The sequence below is a fragment of the Ylistrum balloti genome, unplaced genomic scaffold (genome assembly GCF_031769215.1).
Source record: "Ylistrum balloti isolate Yb309-2 unplaced genomic scaffold, AGI_CSIRO_Ybal_v1 Utg370038, whole genome shotgun sequence".
Taxonomy (NCBI): Eukaryota; Metazoa; Mollusca; class Bivalvia; order Pectinida; family Pectinidae; genus Ylistrum; species Ylistrum balloti.
In genome coordinates, this window is record NW_026782097.1 from 451,581 (window position 1) to 476,805 (window position 25,225).

Consider the following 25,225-nt stretch of genomic DNA (forward strand, 5'->3'; position numbering starts at 1 on the left):
AGAGTTCGAGATAAGGAGGTTCAACTGTATTTTAGTGAATTGTTAGTTGGAATTGCATTTTTTTAATTATCTTGTTGGCTCTCTTTCAATAACAAAAACATTATTCAAGCATTTAGTGAGAAACACAAATACATGTTCTTGTAAAAGGAAAGTTATTAGTCCTAGGACAATATATAAATAAGACATTTGTCTTTATATTTATTACACATTTCAATTTGTTTATCTTTTATAATTAGTAAAGAGGCACCTATCGTACAACACGGAGATACACTTCCATATGTGTATGTTTGTCGTTTAAAAATCATATCTCTCGCAAAACGTATATGGTAACATTAGGAGTACGTTCAATAATAAACCAATTGTAACGCTCTGGTAGACTTTATTAATGTTTTATCTAACTAGTTATAAGATCTAACTGGTGCTTCAGGCCTAACTCCACGTCTGTTTGCCCACTGACTTCCTCTGGTGTCTCTCCAACTATCATCCCTTCTGTCTGTCCATCCACTGCTACCCTGTCTCCAGCGACGATCTACACGTCCTGTCACAAAGTCATCGTTAATCCTAGGGCCCACATTTCGTCCTCTAAAGCGACTCGCACTGTCTGAGCCGACTCCTCGACCTGTCACTAAATCGCCAAACCCAAAACCTGTTCCTCTTTCTCCAAATACACCTGCTCTTTTTTGGCCTGATACCTGACCACCAAACACAGCATCTCCTCTGCGTCCAGAAACCAGACCGGCAAAGGCGGACCCTTCTGCACGTCTGCCGAAAAATCCACCTCCATCACGTAGCGGACCAGTGGTTGCCACCCCGCCAACATTCTCTGGGCCTATACAAATGATAAGATATCAATCGTCATACATTGCATTATCAATGTGTTTGTAACTATCTAAATAGGTTTTGTTGTATCACCATTTTAATACATGTACATCGTTTAACGATAACATTTCAATTACATTTTTACTTTTAATTGAAACAGCAATAACAACTATCACCTCTCTGCTTAGTGCTAAGGAGTATGGAACACACCTGTCATAATAAGTGTGTTAGTAATGCGTTTAGTTAAGATTAACAATGTGCTAACGTCATTTGATTGATAAAGACAAATTAATATTTCCTTGTGAACGTACCACGGCCTTTATAAATTGAAAACGTCGTGTTTCTGAGAGAATGATTAGATATCTCAGAAGACATTAGAACGTCACGATTTAACCAATGGTTTACTGTTTAATATTGTATTGTATGACAGAATATATCCACAGATTCTTCATGGTTTGAATGTAAATGAGAGAAAGCTAGAAATGTACATGGGAATTATTCGATGAAAACCCACTTTATTCCACCTTTGATTTCCTTGCGTCCGAACTGGAAAGTCGGTGAATTTGAATGCAGCGACAAGAAACCGTCGCTCTGATTGGTCAAAACGCCATATCATTATTGACGATGTATGGTTTCCTCAATGATGATCAAAGGATTAATAAATCACTATATTTCACTGGCAAGCAAAATATGATAAAACATTTTTCTGATAGATGTGGTACTACTGATTATATCTGAAGCCTAGGATAGATATGGTTCATAAGCCCTTTCACTGATTCGATGTAGGATCGATATCGGTTCTGTAATATATTCATCACGTTGTATTCTTCTTACAGGTATGGGGAAATACAAAAAACACATTTCGTCAATAACCAATCAGTATCGACAATTGGAAAACATCCATATTATACCTGTCACAACACCGTCATTATGAATCAGATTACAGAATGAATGTTAGGAGTTTGACCTAGCTTTTATGTTATATGAACTTCCGGTAACATCAGAGATTTGTCCAAAGTGACAACAACGCGTGAAATTTTCCGAAACGGCTAACCAGACAGACTGCTAGCTTGACAAGTCACACTGGATGAACTTTTGATAACCTGACATGATGTATACTGTAACACAAGGTAACGCAAAGCACGTGGACAAAGACTAGCGAATATATCCTCAATATGATGTCACGCTCACCATATCATATCTTCAAAATATCATATTCTAAATTGGAATTAATAAATTTAAGATGAATAATACATTATGAAACGATATTTTCCCAACTTCATGAGTAGTTTAAATACTGTCACTTTATTCCCGATAAAAAAGTCATATTTATCAGCCATGAAAAAAACGGTAAAACCCCGGTTTCAATGTGTTTCTAAAAGTAGATTCATGACATGATGAAAAGTGCATCGTCAACATTACACTGCTTACAAAACATTGGTATTTATTTTGCAATTATGAAGAAATTTTTAATTAGAAAACTCCTTATAGTACGTCTTTCCATGAGACGCAAATCAAACTATGATATGAACATATGCCTCTGAGTAAAAGCCAGTCTTCCAAATTTATTACATATTAAGGTGATTTGGAATGGATTTTCCTCTTAAATTATTATCTTGCCTTCTTTGCCTTGTTCTTGCCAAGACAGCTGCAAGTACACATACAATACGCAGTATATAACATTGATCATCCGGTGGTATGTTAATATTGTCTACACAATGTTTGGATCTCACCGTAGGATGGACGTAGGTAGGAGTTACACAAAACACATGATATCAGACAGGCGCTTGTAAACAGCAACTGTATCATAGTGATGATCTGGGGAAAACTGAAATTATGCAAATCAAAAGTAATTATGCAATCAATAATGTGTCATTATCATTATGTTTACATGCCTTATTGTTAAAAAGATACCAACATGCTAACTTGAGCACAGTCCAAACTCAAATTCAATCAAACTAGTGTAAAATATGAACAGAAGAAAATTTTACACGAAGATTCTTGAAAACTACAAGCTGAATAAGACAAGGTGTTTCGGAAGGGTAAGCGTACTATTAATTCAAACCATACAGGTGCATTTATTGAGATAATTTATTTAAATAATCTACTCCAATTACATGTATTCTTGTGATGGGAACGCCTATACAAAATGATCTGTTCCAAGAACAGGTATACATTTTACCCATGTAAGGATATACCTAAATAACCATCTACTTCAAACGGAAACAGGTAGGTATTGATTTACTTACTTTGACGACTTAAAGATACGAAATCCACTCCAGGTAAAACATCTGTTTTTGAATCGGATTTGAGACATATTTATATCTATCCTATACCGGAAACTACTGTAATTATCGTTTAGTAAAATTAAGTATAAGGATATTTTCTTAAAGATACGATTGGATAAGATAGATATGTAATTAAATCAGAAATATGCGTCACTGCATGTGAAGACTTGAAAGCTACAACTTGTGGTCTAACCTCAAACAGACCGCGAAGGAAATGTTATAATTTAATAAATGGAGGTCTTCTTGCACTGGTCAGTGTTATAAATTGTGACATCATGTGTTGTCAGCATTACATTGATTCCTTTCAAATCCTTTTTATTTAATCACAGACGTGTTCTTTTGTTTTGCGGGTCCTTTGTGGTATAAATGTGTGTAGATTGCGTATCTTAATTGTGTATGCAAAATATTTGTGGCGATTTTTCAACTGAAATTTGATTCTTAATATCATTTCGAAAAGTCTTATTACAATTTTGGACTATAAGACAAATGATCAGTCACGATTTAGGTGAAATTATAGTTACTTCATATACAAGACATCGTCAACTGATAGACAAATTCGTAACACAGAGTTTCAAACTATTCAGGTTAATCAAACATTTTGTGAAATTGTACGAACGTCTAAGTGATCTCATCGGGAAATATTCAATTTCCTTATACGATTTTAAGCTATATGTGTTTGATGTCCGTTAGTTTTCCTGTTGGTTTCGTTTTTGTATACCGTGTCCTCGTTTGAGACTGTGACTTTACTTTCTGGGATTGTCAAAGATTTACGGGTCATCGATAAAGCAGAAGATGCTTACGCTTTCGGAACACCTGGTCTTATTCTCCCTGTACTTTTTTTCTGGAGTCTCCTCGTAAATCTTTCTTTTATCATATTTTGTCCTAGTTAAAATGAATTCTAGGTTGGATTGTGATTGTCTTGACATGTTGCTTTTCAATAGCTGAAATCTCTCTCTCTCTCTCTCTCTCTCTCTCTCTCTCTCTCTCTCTCTCTCTCTCTCTCTCATATATATACGCCGAATACTTCATGAAAAGGGAATACACCATGTTATACAGAATACTTAAAAGAGGATGATGAGATATAGAATAAGAATAATAAGGTTATCAGTTGTGAATTGAGCTACCAACACTTTTAGTATGGAAATCAACAGAAATATGAATGATTCTGAAAAAGTTCAACCCGTTTATGCCACACAATATTCATTCGTCAAAACAACAGCCTTCAAACATAGCAGTTATGATGACAAATGATCGATGTGCAATATGTCACCGAGTTAATGGCGAGGTGACCAAGGACACATGAGGCCGTAAAAACAACAATATACATATGAAAAGAGTAGGGGAAATAAACAATGATATACACAGGTTTGTACATCATAATCAACAGCATACATTAGTGCCATAGATGGCTTTGTAAGTAACAGAAAGTAGCCAGAACTAGGTTTTACTATGTTAATTATATAGTAGTTGCGTAATAGCATTGTGTCATATCATTACCAAACCAGAATTGTCATCAAAGGAATGAAACAAAAAAAACATAAACCAAACAACATGGTACCCCAAGTAAATAACCAGCAGAAATGTCAATATAGATTTAGTGATCGTACAATGTAGATATTCATGATTGTACTACCACAGCAGAGTACGGTACAGTTATCAAACCGACAGGGCCTTTAAGCTCTACTCAGCGAGCTGTAATTAGGTATAAGATATATCTGAACGACCTACGGATTTTGATTCGGCTTTCCTTTGTTACATATATGTATATATATGTACGATGGTCTACAACCTCTTGCTGAATTAACGGATATATCTGTATAATTTATATGATGTTGGTGACGTGATAAAGGGACAAATTGCCTCGAAAATTTGATAATTGACTTATCCGTGCTGGCAATATTATTTCACTGATTTACTGTTCAAATGTATAATCGAGATGAAATGTACTCATCGAAACGGCACACACGAATTTTGAAACTTCCGATTTATTAAAACATCTATTCACATATTTTCTATACACTCAAATGTACCACGCTGAGAAAAAACGATCGATGAAATTGTGTTGTTCTGATAAGGGTTTGGCAGCTCTTACAATTGATTTATATTAGGGATAATGTAAAATCATTAGAATTGTGATATCTACTAACAAAGGAGTCACAACAATTATCACGTCAGTACCTTTCTATCATTATCTCCGTACTGCTTAGTTATCGCAGTTAAATACTACTTAAGTGGTAGTCACTGAATAAACAATCTCAGACATGTCAGGTAAACTATCTCAGGTGTCAGGTAAACTATCTTAGGTGTCAGGTAAACAATCTCAGGTGTCAGGTAAACAATCTCAGGTGTCAGTTAAACAATCTCAGGTGTCAGGTAAACTATCTTAGGTGTCAGGTAAACAATCTCAGGTGTCAGGTAAACAATATCAGGTGTCAGGTAAACAATCTCAGACGTGCCAGGTAAACAATCTCAGACGTGTCAGGTAAACAATCTCAGGTGTCAGGTAAACAATCTCAGACGTGCCAGGTAAACAATCTCAGACGTGTCAGGTAAACAATCTCAGGTGTCAGGTAAACAATCTCAGGTGTCAGGTGTACAATCTCAGACGTGTCAGGTAAACAATCTCAGGTGTCAGGTAAACAATCTCAGGTGTCAGGTAAACAATCTCAGACGTGTCAGGTAAACAATTTCAGGTGTCAAGTAAACAATCTCGGATGTCAGGTAAACAATCTCAGGTGTCAGGTAAACAATCTCAGGTGTCAGGTAAACAATCTCAGGTGTCAGGTAAACAATCTCCGATATGTCAGATAAACAATCTCAGGTGTCAGGTAAACAATCTCAGACGTGTCAGGTAAACAATCTTAGGTATCAGGTAAATAATCTCAGACGTGCCAGGTAAACAATCTCAGACGTGTCAGGTAAACAATCTCAGACGTGCCATGTAAACAATCTCAGGTGTCAGGTAAACAATCTCAGACGTGTCAGGTAAACAATCTCAGGTGCCAGGTAAACAATCTCAGACGTGTCAGGTAAACAATCTCAGACGTGTCAGGTAAACAATCTTAGACGTGCCAGGTAAACAATCTTAGACGTGCCAGGTAAACAATCTCAGACGTGTCAGGTAAACAATCTCAGACGTGCCAGGATAACAATCTTAGACGTGCCAGGTAAACAATCTCAGACGTGTCAGGTAAACAGAGGTTCCACAACAAGAGGTTCAATATGATTTACAGGGACGAGGACAGAGTCCGAGTCTCCAATACATTACTTACCCTCTATGGTTCTGCAGAGGTTCAGTATAATTTACAGAGACGAGGACGGACCCCGAGCCTCCTATACATTACTGTCCCTCTATGGTTCTATAGAGGTTCAGTATAATTTACAGGGACGAGGACGGACCCCGAGCCTCCAATACATTACTTACCCTCTATGGTTCTATAGAGGTTCAGTATAATTTACAGGGACGAGGACGGACCCCGAGCCTCCTATACATTACTGTCCCTCTATGGTTCTATAGAGGTTCAGTATAATTTACGGGGACGAGGACAGAGCCCGAGCATCCAGTACATTACTGTCCCTCTATGGTTCTATAGAGGTTCAGTATAATTTACGGGGACGAGGACAGAGCCCGAGCCTCCAGTACATTAGTGTCCCTCTATGGTTCTATAGAGGTTCAGTATAATTTACAGGGACTAGGACAAAGCCCGAGCATCCAGTATATTACTGTCCCTCTATGGTTCTATAGAGGTTCAGTATCATTTACAGGGAAGAGGGCAGAACCCGAGTCTCCAATACATTACTGTCCCTCTATGGTTCTATAGAGGTTCAGTATAATTTACAGGGACGAGGACAGAACCCGAGTCTCCAATACATTACTGTCCCTCTATGGTTCTATAGAGGTTCAGTATAATTTACAGGGACGAGGACAGAGTCCGAGCCTCCTATACATTACTGTCCCTCTATGGTTCTATAGAGGTTCAGTATAATTTACAGGGACGAGGACAGAGCCCGAGTCTCCAATACATTACTGTCCCTCTATGGTTCTATAGAGGTTCAGTATAATTTACGGGGACGAGGACAGCCCGAGCCTCCAGTACATTACTGTCCCTCTATGGTTCTATAGAGGTCCAGTATAATTTACAGGGACGAAGACAGACCCCGAGCCTCCTATAGAGGTTCAGTATAATTTACAGGGACGAGGACAGACCCCGAGCATCCAATACATTACTGTCCCTCTATGGTTCTGTAGAGGTTCAGTATAATTTACGGGGACGAGGACAGACCCCGAGCCTCCTAAATAATAACGATTTTCTACGGTTAGTCATTTTGTGTTGTGGTCATCTTTTGTCGTCTGCCCAAACTTTTCCATTTTTGTTTACAGTCAATGTTGCCCCAATGCTGAAAGACCAATCCAAGATACCCCAGCTCGGCTTGTTATTTTTTGCGATGTAAGGGGGACAACTCTCATAAAACTGATCCAGTTCAATTTCACAATTTATATTTCACAAGCTTTTACCTTTTGAAGCGATGGAAATTGGCGCCGCCATTTTGCTCTCTACTGAAACAAACTGGCCCTTTAGAGAAAAGTAGAGGGTCACCTCGTGACGTCTCTAAACTAATAATAACATGACATGTTTGTGCGAGGTGCGATAGTGCGTATTATTTGTAGAATTGCACAAACTTAAGATATAGTATATAATAAAAAGGAGTTAAACTTCGTCGCACGACTATACCGTTGTTCAGCAGCGGTGTTACGGACGACTATATCGTTGTTCAGCAGTGATGTTACGGACGACTATATCGTTCTTCAGCAGTGGTGTTACAGACGACTATATCGTTCTTCAGCAGTGATGTTACGGACGACTATATCGTTGTTCAGCAGTGATGTTACGGACGACTATGTCTTTCTTCAGCAATGGTGTTACGCACGACTATATCGTTCTTCAGCAGCGGTGTTACGGACGACTATATCGTTGTTCAGCAGTGATGTTACGGACGACTATATCGTTCTTCAGCAGTGGTGTTACAGACGACTATATCGTTGTTCAGCAGTGATGTTACGGACGACTATGTCTTTCCTCAGCAATGGTGTTACGGACGATTATATCGTTCTTCAGCAGTGATGTTACGGACGACTATATCGTTCTTGAGCAGTGGTGTTACGGACGACTATATCGTTCTTGAGCAGTGGTGTTACGGACGACTATATCGTTGTTCAGCAGTGGTGTTACGGACGACTATATCGTCGTTCAGCAGTGATGTTACGGACGACTATATCGTTCTTCAGCAGTGGTGTTACAGACGACTATATCGTTGTTCAGCAGTGATGTTACGGACGACTATGTCTTTCTTCAGCAATGGTGTTACGGACGATTATATCGTTCTTCAGCAGTGATGTTACGGACGACTATATCGTTGTTCAGCAGTGGTGTTACGGACGACTATATCGTTCAGCAGTTTTGTTACGGACGACTATATCGCTGTTCAGCAGTGATGTTACGGACGACTATGTATTTCTTCAGCAATGGTACAGGTATAGGTTATGTAATTGTCTTTGTTATTCTTTATTGGGACGGACGTGTTTAAATAATACAAATAGTTTCCATTAAAAAAGACAAGAAAACAGGTGAACAGAATCTTCAAGCTTAAATTCAATGAAACTAGGACAAAATAAGGGGTACACCTTAACAAGTTTAAGGAGAATAAGACCGTGTGTTCCGGAAGTGTAAGCGTCTTCTGTTTAATCGACGACACATTTCATATAAACCAACATGCAAACTTACCAGCACCAAATGCAAACACGTCCCATAATTACCTTCAGTTTGTATCTCTAGAGCACATGAATTTTTCTGACAGTTGTCGACATCTTGCTCGAAAAATATATTGGAGATGCAGGATTGTTGCTATATAGAAAAAGAGACATTCGTAATAGGAAATTTAACCAGCATTCTTGTCATACAACATGGTGGAAAGCTGCCCAAATTTTAAGAAAAGATTGAGGTAAGTGGCTGATTTAGAACAGTCTATCGTGTTTTTGATTTCCAGTTCTTGTCGGTGTGTACCATAGTCTTGGTCAATAGATCTCTTAAAGACTTGACGTCATCAATACATCTTAAAATGAAAGGTTTTGACAAGGTCTTTGTGACCTGTTTTGATAATCTCTGTGATAAAATCAGTCTATTATGAAAACAAAACTAATTAGGCCAATATCTATGCCTATAGTATGTCAGAAGATCTTACTAATAAACTCGACAAACATGTTATTAACAGGAAACTCGATCATTTTTATGATTTCGTCCTACGTTGGGCGTAATTTTTTACGGAATACGCTTCAGTATATTTCACAACCATATATCTGTACCGCTTTTCTTGGAAGAAGGTGTTCTTTCACTTCTTTGGTATGGTGGTGTACAGAGTGAAAACTATCATTTTATAGAAGAAATATTTTAAAGAAGATGTTGAAGTTTGTTTTGAATTCTGTAAAAACTACATACTATTAATTCTATTTCTTGAGTAAACAGTATCATAATAAGACTGTAACCAAGATTTGATAGTACGGTGCATGGCAGTAAGAAGTTTTGGCAACTGTGCGGCTGAAGAGCTAGATGAAGTTTAGGAATCCAATATAAACGAGTGAGGTCCGTATCCTTATCATTAACAGGCAATCTAACTTATTGTATTACTGAAGCATAATTAGCCAATTCCAATTAATCGACGATGTTTTAGGATATTCAGGACATTGTATGAAAAGCTGCCGTAGCTTAAAATTTTTGATAATGCTTAAATTGAAAGTTACTATTTGCCCATTTGAAAACAACCTCGATACTACAGAGGTCGCGATCACTTTCGCTCGCTGCAACTCTGGAACATCTCATGGTAAAATAGAAGGTGCATTATGCCACACCTTGTGGAGAAGACGAAAAGACTAGTTTGATCCTTTGATGTACATCAAACAAATTCTGGGGTCGCACAACGGTATATTGTAATGGCTTTGAAGTTGGGTGTTGCTGCTTGTTTTGAAAACAAAACTAATTAGGCCAATATCTATCTATAGTATGTCAGAAGATCTAATAAACTAATCTTCAAACGGAGCATAATCGCCCGTGATTGGTCAGTTATTTTCTCTTGAAACCAATCAAATCACTTTGCTTTTGCCTTCAATTTTGCCACGACATGTTCCAGGGGTGCACAGAACGAAAGTGATTGTAACCGCTGAAGTATCGAGGAAGAGTTGAAAACGGCGTTAAAGCACAGGCAGTTGTTGCAGTTTGTCTGTAGTTGAAAACTTCGGATATAATGGGCTTGGAGTAACTGTAGTAAATTAGAGAAATATATTTATGCATTGAAAGTATCATGAATAGATTTGTAAAATATTGCTATTACCTTCCAATACCTTATTCATTTCTGCCACATCATCGGCAATTTTGTAAAATTTCGAAAGAAGTTTCCACAGGTAACCAGTATTACTACTATGTGACGCCCTTGTTGTTTCCGTAACACAGAGAGAGGAAGTGAATATAGCTTGTGTCGAACATGAGGGACACTTAATGATTTCCGTAAAGTTGTCATTAGATCTTCAAACATTATTTCATATCCACCAGATGTATTGTAATGCCTCTGTTCGTGGCTACGTTAAGATATTCAACAAGTAAGAAAAGTAAAACTTGCCTTAATTCTTTAAGATACTCTTTCTTATCACGAGAAGCAAAGAAGATCATATCGGTATGTCTATTGAATATTGATTTAAACTCAAATTTGTCGAAATCATAACATATGAACATCAGATTTACATGAAATCTCGTGAAAAAATAATCTAGGAAGTTCCGGAATTACCAGCGTCAGCAAATTCATCAATAATGTCACGTTCCCAAATGAGAACAAGGTAAACAACTAACTAAGAGCACCAAGTACGTCAAACTTCATAATATAAAGTTTTCACCAATCAGATGTTCGACCTTTTCAGAGTGTGCACTGTCGAGATATTTTGTTCATAATCGCACTTAATAAGTATAAGTACGTAGTATAATGTAAATTTCCCGTCACAATGGTGCCTACATAATGTACCATCATACACGATACAGGTTCATCCCAAACTATATTTGAAAACAAAATTATTTAACTGATCTATACGAATATTGCCGCTCGAGTTAGAATTTCTCGTTCATACTTTCATATTGAAGACTGAATTCATCAGTTTCCTTAACATCAATAAATTACAAAACACATCATACTGGTTACAAACGTTTTTATTACATGAAAAACAATATTGTCAATGTGGTGTAAATTATGCTAGGACAAATGGATCTGCAATGAGACATTGACAGGTTATTATTGGCAACAATTAATTTGATATCCTAATATCCACCAAATCTTGAGCTCCGTCTCATCCACCTGTTTCCGTATCCACGTCCGTAGCCTCCATATCCGTATCCTTCGAGTCCGTAGTCTCCACGACCGAAGTTGTTTCCATATCCGGACCCCAATCCCCCATAACCAATAAGTCCAATGTCATTTCCGTATCCGCCGTCTAATATTGATCCCAGACCATACTCATAGGAATTTCCTGCAAAAATGATGTATTTATAAAAACATATCATAACCATACAATCGAACACTATGGTAAAACACGGAGAAAATAAGACTTACTTTAACAAACATAAAAAATTGAACATGTATCAATTTCATAAATCGTCTTGCTAATGTTGTCATGGATACAAATTTGGTGATATAACAAAATTTTTGATGTTCGTCAATTTGCTTGTGGAAATTCTGTACATCCAGTACTTACCATAATAATGGCAGAGACCGCTAGCCACAAGGCAGGACAGGAGAAACATTACTTTCAGCATGGTGTTGGTTAGGTGGCTACTGAAACATGGATATGTTATGAGATATCATTTTATTTGCTGTTTCATTTCTTTTACATTGCATGGTCACACTAGACAGTAACAATGAATTTTCTGTATACTGAACATATTACCTTATTACACAGTACCCGACATTAGACAATAGGTTTGAGTTCTAAGTATATTGTATATTTGACCATTAGCCAATTATAGATAGATATCAGAAGTCAAGGTATTGAATACAAAGTAATGTATGTAATAACGGTTATCAGATAACACATGACAAAATGACAAAATTATAAATTCTGATTCTCGAAACATATAGCTGGATATTTACTGTTAGTAACTGATGAGTGGGAATAATTACCTAGTTGAAAATGCGAGAGATAGTATTCTGGAAAATGAATTGATATAAGCGCTAAACTTGTATTTTCATCCAATATGCAATATAAGTATATGTTATATTGTTGAATGTAATGAATAAGATATTGTATTAAATAAAACTAAGCATGAAAACAAAAGGGAACCAAGGAATATAGTAATATACTTTTGAACTCGGAGGACTTAATTAAAAACATGTACAATAGTTTGACTCCCGATTCTCTTGGAAGCTATAATTAGCAGGTAATACAATCACATACAACTCACAATCGGACAGACACTTACCTAGAAATCAGTCCGATTCGATGACGACTTAGGATTACGAATGACTTTTACCAGCTCCTCGAACATATTTATACAAGTTCCTAAAAAAATCCGGAAACATTTCTCAAACACGATTCGTTAAAATGACAAAAGATCACCATAATAAAATCGAATGACCAGTGACGAGTGTGACGTATCCTCACGAATAGTGACATGTGTCCAGTGCGTTATACTAATAAGAACCTGTCAGTAAAAGTGCTCGAGGCTAAACGGACAATTACCTCAGAGTTATATATTTATATATATATGCATATGTGTGTTTGTGTGTTTTTGTGTGGATACCTATGATTGAAATGGCTTCAATGTTCCATAACCATTATATACTTTTCTGTAGAATTCGCATATGCCGTTTTTAACACTGGTAACGTGAAAACAGTAAATACACAAGTATGGTAGTTTGTATGTATGAAGAAACGTCGGAGCGTCAACCTCAATTATTCACTGTAGTTGAGGATGATAAAACGATCTAGCAGATATGTTGATGTTCATATTGTCGAGATATTTGGTCAACCACTAGCAAATAATGTTTCCTGTCTATTTCCAGTGATTCCATGAAAAATTCTCGCTAATTCCGGTCATAATGCTGTCTCTCGTTTTAGCAACGGCATATGCGAATTCTACAGAAAAGCATATACACTGATTTTCTACGGTTATTTCAAAACAATGGTTAGGAAACATTGAAGCACATTTCATTCATATGTATCCACACACATGTATATATATAAATCTGAGGTAGTTGTCCGTTTAGCCCCGAGCACTTTTACTGACCAGTTCTTATTAGTATAACGAACTGAACACATGTCACTATTCGTGAGGATACGTCACACTCGTCACTGGTCATTCGATTTTATTATGGTGATCTTTTGTCATTTTAACGAATCGTGTTTGAGAAATGCTTCCGGATTGTTTTAGGAACTTGTATAAATATGATAGAAGACCGAGCAAAAGTCATTCGTAATCCTAAGTCGTCATCTAATTTCCAGGTAAGTGTCCGTCCGATTATGAGTTGTATGTGATTGTATTACCTGCTAATTATAGCTTCTAAGAGAATCGGGAGTCAAACTATTGTGCATATTTTTCATTTAGTCCTCCGAGCCAAAAAGAAGATTACTTGTATTCCTTGGTTCCCTTTTGCTTTTTTACAATATCTTATTAATTACATTCAACAATATAATATATACCTATATTGCATATTGGATGAACACAAATGATTAGAGCTTATATCAGTTCATTTTCCAGAATTCTATCTCACCTAAATTGAACAAGATAATTACTCCCACTCATCAGTTATTGTCAATATCAAGATACATTTTTTAATTAATCAGAATTTATAATTTTGTCATTTTATCATGCGTCATCTGATAACCGTTATTACATACATTACTTTGTATTCAATACCTTGACTGTTGATATTGATCTATAATTGGGAAATGAATATATATATATATACATATATGTATAATATAATATATATAATACTTAGACCTCAAACATATTGTCTAATGTCGGGTATTTTGTAATAAGGTAATATGTTTAGTATACAGAAAAAGACGTCTTTATTGTCAAGTATGCCCATGCAATGTAAAAGAAAGGAAACAGCAACTAAAATGATATTTCATAACATAACCATGTTTCAGTAGCCACTTAACCAACACCATGCTGAAGGTAATGCTTCTCCTGTCCTGCCTTGTGGCTAGCGGTCTCTGTCAATATTATGGTAAGTACTGGATGTACAGAATTTCCACAAGTAAATTGACGAACATAAAAAAAATTTATATCACCAAACTTGTATCCATGGCAATATTAGCAAGACGATTAATGAAACTGATACACATTCAATGATTGATGTTTATGAATGTAAATCTTATCTTCTCCGTGTTTTACAATAATTCGATGGTATATGTTTTATATTATTGCAGGAAATTCCTATGTGTATGGTCTGGGATCAATATTAGACGGCGGATACGGAAATGACATTGGACGTGTTGGTTATGGTGGATTGAGGTCCGGATATGGAAACAACTTCGGTCGTGGAGACTACGGACTCGAAGGATACGGATATGGAGGCTACGGACGTGGATACGGAAACAGGTGGATGAGACGAAACTCCAGATTTGGTGGATACTAAGTCAATTGTCGCCAGTAGTTAAAATTTCAGGTAATATTCATTGTTAAATTGTAAATGTTTGATGTCAGTTGTTTAAGAGGAAAGTGTTACAGGATAGGGAACAAACATAGCGATAATAATAATACGTTACATCTAATCCGACTGTTTCGTTAGTAATTCCAGTATGTACGTTAATACACGTAGATATAACACAACCTGTAGATGTATAAGGAAATTTATTCTGAAATAACCTACTCATATTCCGTTACGATGATAATAAGATGTTGATCTTGTCTATTGTCTAATGTTATTTCTCTTTCTTTGCAGATTCATTTTGTCAAGCATTATTTACCATTACCATTAATTTATTACCAAAAATATGTTACAATTAATAAAAGGTATTTGTCGTTAAAAGATGTGTTTGTAATTAATTTCGTGATATTGAAACAACAAATAGATTCTGATTCTATGATGCTATTCAGGGGCATTTCAATTTCTTGGGTTGAACCATCAAAATATTTTTGGATTTTCTTCCTGCTATAAAGATTTTACTGAGTTATCTCAACTTGAGTGTCGATATTTCCAGCGTATGGTTAAGTTAAAAGGAAATGTTTTTGTGGTCGACTTCGACATTGTCTGGAGTAAATCAGTTTTGACGTTACATTACATGCATTTGAAGAACAATGATTACATAGTTTTACTGAGGACAAGCAATTATGGACAAAACCCTCCTACAGCTTACGCGTAGAGAATTAAAGAATGACTGTAGAATGGAGACCTTACTTTTACTGTTTCGCTCATGATTAAGCAAGTATACTGTAAATATCACTAAAGTAAATGTTACTTTTAATTCCACATGGATATAGCATGGGAGGAATAATCATATCTACATTCACCGGTTGGTAATGGTCCATTTGGCCACAAATTAAACACATTGTGTTACAGTGACAATATTGAAAATAAGAAAAAGTATTGAACATCCATCAACTTTTGATTCATCGCAGCATTTCAATTACGTAGCATCACTGACGAAGACCTAGTGAACAAGACAGATGTATAACAATGTTAAGGTTTTTACTAATTTCTGAAATTTGAAAATTATCAAATACAAATGATATACGCCATGTCATACGTGTTTCTTACACCAAAAGATAATTGAGTAGAACCTTATATAACACTACACAATTCAATTCATTTTGTTCGAAGCCGTAGATGCAATGTTTTATACACAACATTTATGAATTGAAACATCTAAATCTGTACCTCAAACATGTACACACTTGATAAAAGCAGTATTTGATCACATAACGGTATTGATCACATAACGGTATTGATCACATAACAGTATTGATCACATAACGGTATTGATTACATAACAGTATTTGATGCTCTGAAAGTATTTGTTTGCATTGAAGTATTTGTTTGATCACGGCGTTATGTTTGTTTCAGCTGGGTTATTGTGATGTGTTATTGTAATGGTTCTGTTTGGTATAGAGTAGTTAAACGGTCTTGAACTGGTTGAATGTTCGCATGTTTAGAACAACCACCATATCAACTACAGTCGAACCTCGTCATCTCGAACTCGGCGGGCATGTTAAAACATCCAGTTGAGTATTCGAATTAAGTGAGATCAAATGATTGTGTAAAGGTTGGCAGGCACCGACGTTTTTATAAAGAAGTAGACATTTTATGTATCAGTAATCAGCTGATTTGCATTTTTCCTGGAATTATTTGTCATGTTTGAGATGTACAGGTATAACAGTTGTGTAAATTTTTTAAACCAATCCTTTCCCCACATATCTGACATGTGATTGTTATGGTTACCAACTGAGAAGACAATAAATATACAAAAATACTACTAATTTCAACATAACAGTGTAATTATATTATCTCTATGAATTATGTTCTGATGTCTAATGATAGAATGTCAGTCATCTGAAACAACAAAAATATCGGAGCACTGATCAACATTTTGGAAAACCAATTTGTTTTCCTCTGCATGATTCACTTTTATAAAGTATAACTTTTGTGATAACGGGAAAATATCGACAGGTTAGCGAGCTAAAATCGTCATCTAAACCAAAAGGAAAACAAACGAGGGCTAACAAAACAAAACAAAAACACGGAGACTTCTGAATAGAACAAAAAGTAAAAATACAAGTATTCCAGTAGGCTAAAGTGTCTTCTGCTTCATCCGATCAGATGCAGATAAACTACACCACCACGGAACAACCATTCAAAAGGGGAAAAATGAAAAAAAAAACGAGCAACAAACACGTCCGATCTCAAAATGGGACTGTTCCATATGAGATCACATGACGTTCGTAAAACTTCTTAAAAATCTTTATCAGCTTACATATCTCGACACAACATATCAAGAGAATCTTTCATATCGGAACAAGCTCTTTGATATTGAATCAACTGCACTATGTTAACATCATAGGCTGTGAATGCAGGGTAGATGATATCCAGAAATGGATAATTCACAGAGGAGATATTAAAACCACCACAAGACGGTAATCCGGAATATGCTGTATTAGGAGTGGTAGTGAGAAGCTTAGATAAATGTTTGGGTGAACTAGACGCGCCAGAAATACAATGTTGTAGAAGATTCGTATCGTAATGATGACTAAGCAGCCTGAATAATTGTTACACTCCAGCTTGATTACTTTATGCTTCTTCTTTGCAATGTTTGAACATTTAAATGTGATTTTGACAGTTGAATCAAGGACACAGATATGTGTTTTACTTTCAATTAAGATATGAACTTGTGCATGATTTTTGAAATATCAGGAAAGACAAACCAGGAATCGAACCCGTATCACCGTCCTGATAATCGACGGACTCTACCAGCTGCGCCAAATAAGTTGGCTCCATCCGGTCAGTGACAGAGACCGAAGTTAACACTATTTACAGGCCACACAAGCTCATTTTACAATTCTACTGATTATAGACCAAGTAGGTCGATTCTGAAAGTGAATCGATTACACTGTGATGATTCTTTCCATGCTATATCCATGTGGAATTAAAAGTAATATAATATTCAAAGTATACCTGTTTAACGTGATCGAAACAGTAAAAGTAAGGTTTCCATTCTACATTCATTCTTTAATTCTTTACGTGTAAGCTGTAGAAGGGTTTTGTCCATAATTGCTTGTCCTCAGGAATAATATATAATCATTGTGTAAATTGTTCTTCAAATGCACGTAATGTACCATCAAAACTTTGTTTTTATTGGCCCAGAACATTTTAACATAGACTACTGCCAGGGTTGGGATCCTGGATTCAGCATCTGTACAAATATGTCGTCATGCAAGAGAGCTCTCATTCAACACTGTGAAGACAATAATTCATTCATCGATTCATCAGATCTTTCTATAACTAATTTGTCCTTCACTCCTTCCTTCCTTCATTCATTCATCAGATCTCTGTAATTAGTATGCCATTCATTCTGTAATTCATTCATTCATTCTGTAATTTATACATTCTTTCTGAACTCATTCTTCACAACATTTTATTAATTGATATAAATTGACCCTGCAGTGAGTTGTATTCGAAAGCAAATATCAATTATTTCATAATATTGCTCTGAGATAACATAGACGACAACACAAAGACAATATATATAATCAAGTTTATTTGCCTTGTTGGTCTTTTATGTTTACATATATATATATATATATACATATATATATCTTAACACCATCTCATCACTATATTTTTCAAAAAATACCTTATTATGTTAATTGATTAATGACATTTTGTGCTACATGTAGTGGAAATGTTTTCTTTTGCTTTGAGTTGATATATAAGTATATATTATCTATTAATGAATTACAAAATGTTTTACCTGTTTCTGCTATTGTATAAACCTGATTTTGGTATTTCAATTCGTTCCTTGTCTTCCAGATTATCCACTTTATAGTTATAGTTATCTTATCCTTATTTCCTTTAAAACCAAGCATTATGACTTCCTCAGAGATTTGGTCTCTGTATTCTGGAATAGCAAAATCTACTAGCTGACACCACATATTAATAATGTGTTTCACAGGTGCACATCCATAAAAGAGATGGTAAATATTTTCATCGCAAACTTTAAAAAATGACATTTCCCATTAGAGTTCCCAAACTTGCTTATTTCAGATTCTGTATATATTATATCATGAATGCATTTCCAATGAAATTCTTTCATTTTCTTGGTAGTAATCGATAAACCAATATTATTCCAAATCTGGTACCACTGAAAATGTTTTCGAAATTCGAATTCCCATTTAACTTGACAGTTTGGATTGTTGTTATTTAACTTCATCATCAAGGTTTTCAATTTAACTTTTATTAAACGGGTTTTTTCTATGGCTCTTATCAATTAAATCACAGTCAACATTAATTTTAGGATATGCACATTGCTCCATTTGATTTCCATTACTTCTCATTAATTTAAGAATCTTATCTGCAAATAATCGCTTTATTCTGGAAAGTTCCGCTTATACAATTGCGCTTATCTGTAAGTAAATTGTAAATTATCCTCTCTTCCTTAAAGTCGTTTTTTTCATTGTCCCAAATATCGTTGACAGTACAAAGCGCGCTTTTCGTAAATGAACAAAAGAAAATTGGATTTTTATTAAACTGAAATAAATGGTTTCCAAATAGGAACTGTTGAAGAGCTTCGGTTTTACACGTTGGCCAACTCGACCTTTGTAGTTCTGACCATGCAGATATGATAGACTTCTAAAAATCAGAGATATGTGACAGATTTAGATTCCTTAAATCTGACAGTTTGCAAAAAAAAGTATGGTACTCTGCATTTACTTTCAAATGAACATAACCAATGCTTACCTATTGCGTTCCATGTAGCGTTTTCACTTTTCATTATCGTATATTTAAGTTTAATTTTTTCGGCTTAATACATATGATGTTATATCAATAATATCCATCCCTACTTCACTCAAATTTAAAGACATTGACGCACGTTTAACCAGATCTTTCTTATCATTCCACACAAATTTCCAAATTAAAGAATCAATTTCCTTCAAATACTTTTCTGGGATACCACGAGTCTCTATTTCGTTACCTGTAAGTGAAATTAATAAAGACTTGATTAATATCCGTTTACCATAAAGTGTAAGATTTCTACTTTTCCATACATGGAGTTATTTTGTTGATTTTACTCTTCCATATGGCGTCATCGGCTCCAAAATATCCGTGATGGACTCCCAAAGTTTCCATAAAAGTACGCGACCAACTGATATTCCTAAAGATTGGTTCTTTATTTTTCCAGCTACCTAGATATATACCTGTTGTTTTATTAAAATTTATTTTTGAACCCGAAGCTTTTTCATATAAGTTAAGAATATTAAAAGAATTCACAGTAGATTGTTCATCATTATTAAAGAGCTGCGCGTCGTCCGCAAACATATAGATTTACGCCTCGTTATGATTTTGAAGTTGTACGCCTTTAATATTAGTGTTACTTCTTATAGAACATGGTTCAGCTTGTATAATGTACAGAATTGGTGCAATAGGGCATCCCTGCCTAGCTGAGCGAGATATATTGAAAAAATCAGAAATGTAACCAATTGTTTTAATACAAGTTTTTGCGTCTTTTAGAAGCATAGAAGCTATATCCATGTGGAATTAAAAGTAACATGATATTTACAGTATACCAGCTTAATCATGAGCGAAACAGTAAAAGTAAGGTTTTCATTCTTCAGTCATTCTTTAAATCTTAATGTGTAAACTGTAGGAGGGTTTTGTCCATAATTGCTTGTCCTCAGGAAAAATATGTAATCATTGTGTAAATTGTTCTTCAAATGCACGTAATGTACTGTCAAAACTGATTTACTCCAGACAATGTCGAAGTCGACCACACAAACATTTCCTTTTAACAGATCCATACGCTGAAAACATTGACACTCCAGTGGAGATAACTCAGTAAAATCTTCATAGCAAGAAGAAAATCCAAAACTATTTTGATGGCTCAATCCAACAGAAATATTCCCAAGAAATTGAAATGCCCCTGAAAAGCATCACCATAGAATCAGAATCTATTTGTTGTTTCAATAACACGAAATTAATTACAAACACGTCTTTTAACGACAAATACCTTTTATTAATTGTAACATATTTTTGGTAATAAATTAATGGTAATGGTTAATTATGCTTGACAAGGTGAATCTGCAACGAAAGAGAAATAACATTAGACAATAACAAGATCAACATCTTATTATCATCGTAACGGAGTATGAGTAGGTTCTTTCAGAACAAGTTTCCTTATACATAAACAGGTTGTGTTATATCTATGTGTATTAACGTACATACTGGTATTTCTAACGACTAACGTTTACGTCGGATCAGATGTAATATATTTTCATTGTCGTTATGTCTGTATCTGGCATCAGACATTTACTAATGAAAACAAGAAAACAGTCCATAATGAATATTACCTGGAACTTAAAGAACTGGCGACAATTGACTTAGTATCCACCAAATCTGGAGTTTCGTCTCATCCACCTGTTTCCATATCCACGTACGTAGCCTCCATATCCGTAGCCTTCGAGTTCGTAGCCTCCACGACCGAAGTTGTTTCCATATCCGGATTCCAATCCACCATAACCAACAAGTCCATTGTCATTTCCGTATCCGCCGTCTAATATTGATCCCAGACGATACTCATAGGAATTTCCTGCAAAAATGATGTATTTTTAAAAACCATACAATCGAACACTATGGTAAAACATGGAGAACATAGACTTACTTTAACAAACATAAAACATTGCTAATGTTGCCAAGGATACAAATTTGGTGACATAACAATTAATATGATGTTCGTTAATTTGCTTGTTAAAATTCTGTTCATCCAGTACATACCATAATAATGGCAGAGACCACTAGCCACAAGGCAGGACAGGAGAAACATTACCTTCAGCATCATGTTGGTTAGGTGGTACTGAAACATGATTATGTTATGAAATATCATTTTATTTGCTGTTTCCTTTCTTTTACATTGCATGGTCAAACTGGACAGTAAAATCACTTTTTCTGTATACTAAACATATTACCTTATTACAAAATACCCGACATTAGACAATAGGTTTGAGTTCTAAGTATTATATATACTACATATCTTTGGCCATTAGCCAATTTTAGATAGATATCAGAAGTCAAGGTATTGAATACAAAGTAATGTGTAGCCAATTGATATGAATGATGTGGGGAATAAGGTGAGTTGTTATGCATTCACGGTTATCAGATAACACATGACAAAATTATCAATTCTGATTCTCGAAAAATATAGCTGGATATTTACTGTTAGTAACTGATGAGTGGGAATAATTATCTTGTTCAATGTGTGTCAGATAGTATTCTGGGAAATGAATTGACACAAGCTCTATACTTGTATTTTCATTCAATATGCAATATAAGTATATATTATATAATTGAATGTTATTAATATGATATTGTAAAAAAGCAAAAGGGAACCAAGGAATATAGATAATATTCTTTTGGCCTCGGAGGATTAAATGAAAAACATGCACAATAGTTTGACTCCCGATTCTCTTAGAAGCTATAATTAGCAGGTAATACAATCACATACAACTCACAATCGAACAGACACTTATCTAGAAATCAGTCCGATTCGATGACGACTTAGGATTACGAATGACTTTTACCAGCTCCTCGAACATATTTATACCAGTTCCTAAAAAAATCCGGAAACATTTCTCAAACACGATTCGTTAAAATGACAAAAGATCACCATAATAAAATCGAATGACCATTGACGAGTGTGACGTATCCTCACGAATAGTGACATGTGTCCAGTACGTTATACTAGAAAGAAGCGGTGAGTAAAAGTGCTCGGGGCTAAACGGACAATTTCATCAGAGTTGTAATATATATTTTCGTGTTTGTTTGTGTGTGGATACATATGAAAGAAATAGCTTCAATGTTCCCTAACCAGTGTTTTGAAATTACCCGTACAAAATCATAGTATATACTTTTCTGTATAATTCGAATAAACCGTTGTTAACACTAGTAACCTGAAAACAGTAAATACACAAGTATGGTAGTTTGTATGTATGAAGAAACGTTATAGCGTCAACCTCAATTATTCACTGTAGTTAATGATGATAAAACGATCTAACAGGTATGTCAATGTTCAAACCGTCGAAATATTTGGTCAACCACTCGCATATAATGTTTCCTTTCTATCCCCAGTGATTCCATGAAAAATTCTCGCTAATTCCGGCCATAGTGCTGTCTTTCTAAGAAAAATAAAGCAAAGATATTGAAGCCATTTTGAATACACATATAACTGAATAAGATATGATTTTATTCCATTGCCCTATAATATGTATTATCTAGATTATAAAAAGACTTTTAAAGTCATTTAATCTGGTGTCTCCTGCAATAAGCTCTTGGACCCATGCATGACCACACACTAGTTTACATACACTAAAGGAACAGGAACATCTGAAAAACACCATGCAAATCCATGACTTCAAGAGAATGAACACTACCGGAAATGAAAGATTTTTTGGACAATTATCTTTTGCAATTCTCGATGTGAAATGTTTTGCATGACCTCATGAAAAGCGTAAAAGAAGCAATGCTGTGAAAGAATTTAGAAAATATGTTTTGAAATGCATCGATTTTCCAATTGAAATGTGCTTTTTATTTGTGTGTCATCTGTACATTAGTTATTGGTGTTATTTGATCACATAGCAGTATTGATCACATGGCAGTATTGATCACATGGCAGTACTGATAACCTAGTAGTATTTGATTACATAACAATATTGATTACATAATTGTATTGATTACATAACAATATTTGATTACATCACAGTATTTTATTACATCACAGTAATGATCACATGGCAGTATTGATCAAATAACAGCATTGATAACGAAGCAGCATTGATCACACAACAGTACTGATATCCTTACAGTATTTATTTCATAACAGTATTGATCACGTTGCAATATTTGATTACATCACAGTATTTGATCACATAACAGTATAGATTATATAACAGTATTGATAACGAAGCAGTATTGATCGCATAAAATTATTGATCACATAACAGTATCTGATTACACAACAATATTGATTACATAACAGTATTTGATAACATTATAGTGTTGATCGAGAAGCAATATTGATTACATAACAGTATTGATTACGTAACAGTATTGATTACGAAACAGTATTGATTACATACATTATTGATCACATAACAGTAATGATCACGTTGCAGTATTGATTACATAACAGTATTGATTACATAACAGTATTGATCACATAACAGTATTGATCACATAACAGTGCTGATTAAAAAACAATATTGATCACGTAGCAGTATTAATTAAATAACAGTATTGATTACATAACAGTATTGATTAAAAAACAATATTGATTACATAGCAGTATTGATTACATCACAGTAGCTAAACGGCCTTGAGCTTGTTGAGTGTTCGCATGTCTAGCACAACCACAATATCAACTACGGTCGAACCTGGTTTGCTAGTGGTTGACCAAATATTTCAACGATATGACAATCAACTTATCTGCTAGATCGTTTTATCATCATCAACTACAATGAATAATTGAGGTTGCCAATATAACGCTTAGAACTTCATACATACAAACTACCATACTTGTGTATTTACTGTTTTCACGTTACTAGTGTTAACAACGGTATATGCGAATTCTACAGAAAAGTATATACGATGATTTTCTACGGTTATTTCAAAACAATGGTTAGGGAACATTGAAGCTCGTTAATATGTATCCACACACATGTATATATATAAATCTGACGTAGTTGTCCGTTTAGCCCCGAGCACTTCTACTGACCGGTTCTTACTAGTATAACGAACTGAACACATGTCACTATTCGTGAGGATACGTCACACTCGTCACTGGTCATTCGATTTTATTATGGTGATCTTTTGTCATTTTAACGAATCGTGTTTGAGAAATGTTTCCGGATTTTTTTAGGAACTGGTATAAATATGTTCGAGGAGCTGGTAAAAGTCATTCGTAATCTGAACTCGTCATCGAATCGGACTGATTTCTAGGTAAGTGTCTGTCCGATTGTGAGTTGTATGTGATTGTATTACCTGCTAATTATAGCTTCCAAGGGAATCGGGAGTCAAGCTATTGTACATGTTTTTAATTTAGTCCTCCGAGTCCAAAATTATATTACCTGTATTCCTTGGTTCCTGTTTGCTTTCATGCTTAGTTTTATTTTATACAATAACTTATTCATTACATTCAACAATATAACATATACTTATATTGCATATTGGATGAACACACAAGTTTAGCGCTTATATCAATTCATTTTCCAGAATTCTATCTTACGTACATGGAACAAGATAATTACTCCCACTCATCAGTTACTTAAGTTAATATCGAGCTACAGTTTTTGAGAATCAGAATTTATAATTTTGTC

General features: G+C 35.1%; 1 protein-coding gene across 1 annotated transcript; it reads right to left on the reverse strand.

The window, feature by feature from the left end:
- Positions 1-398: 398 nt before the first annotated feature.
- Positions 399-2,628, reverse strand: LOC132548950 (uncharacterized). Its single transcript, XM_060212851.1, has 2 exons — positions 2,553-2,628; positions 399-829 (listed from the first exon to the last, which is right to left on the reverse strand). The coding sequence occupies exons 1-2, from the start codon at positions 2,626-2,628 to the stop codon at positions 399-401; spliced, it is 507 nt and encodes a 168-aa protein (XP_060068834.1).
- Between the last annotated feature and the right edge of the window lie 22,597 nt (positions 2,629-25,225).

What these genes read in the sequence shown, in the direction of transcription:
- LOC132548950 (XM_060212851.1), bottom strand. Translation starts at nt 2,628, where the DNA reads ATGATACAGTTGCTGTTTACAAGCGCCTGTCTGATATCATGTGTTTTG. An exon ending in CTACCTACGTCCATCCTACG is followed by an intron (nt 830 to 2,552) that starts GTGAGATCCAAA and finishes TCATTTGTATAG; the next exon opens with GCCCAGAGAATGTTGGCGGG.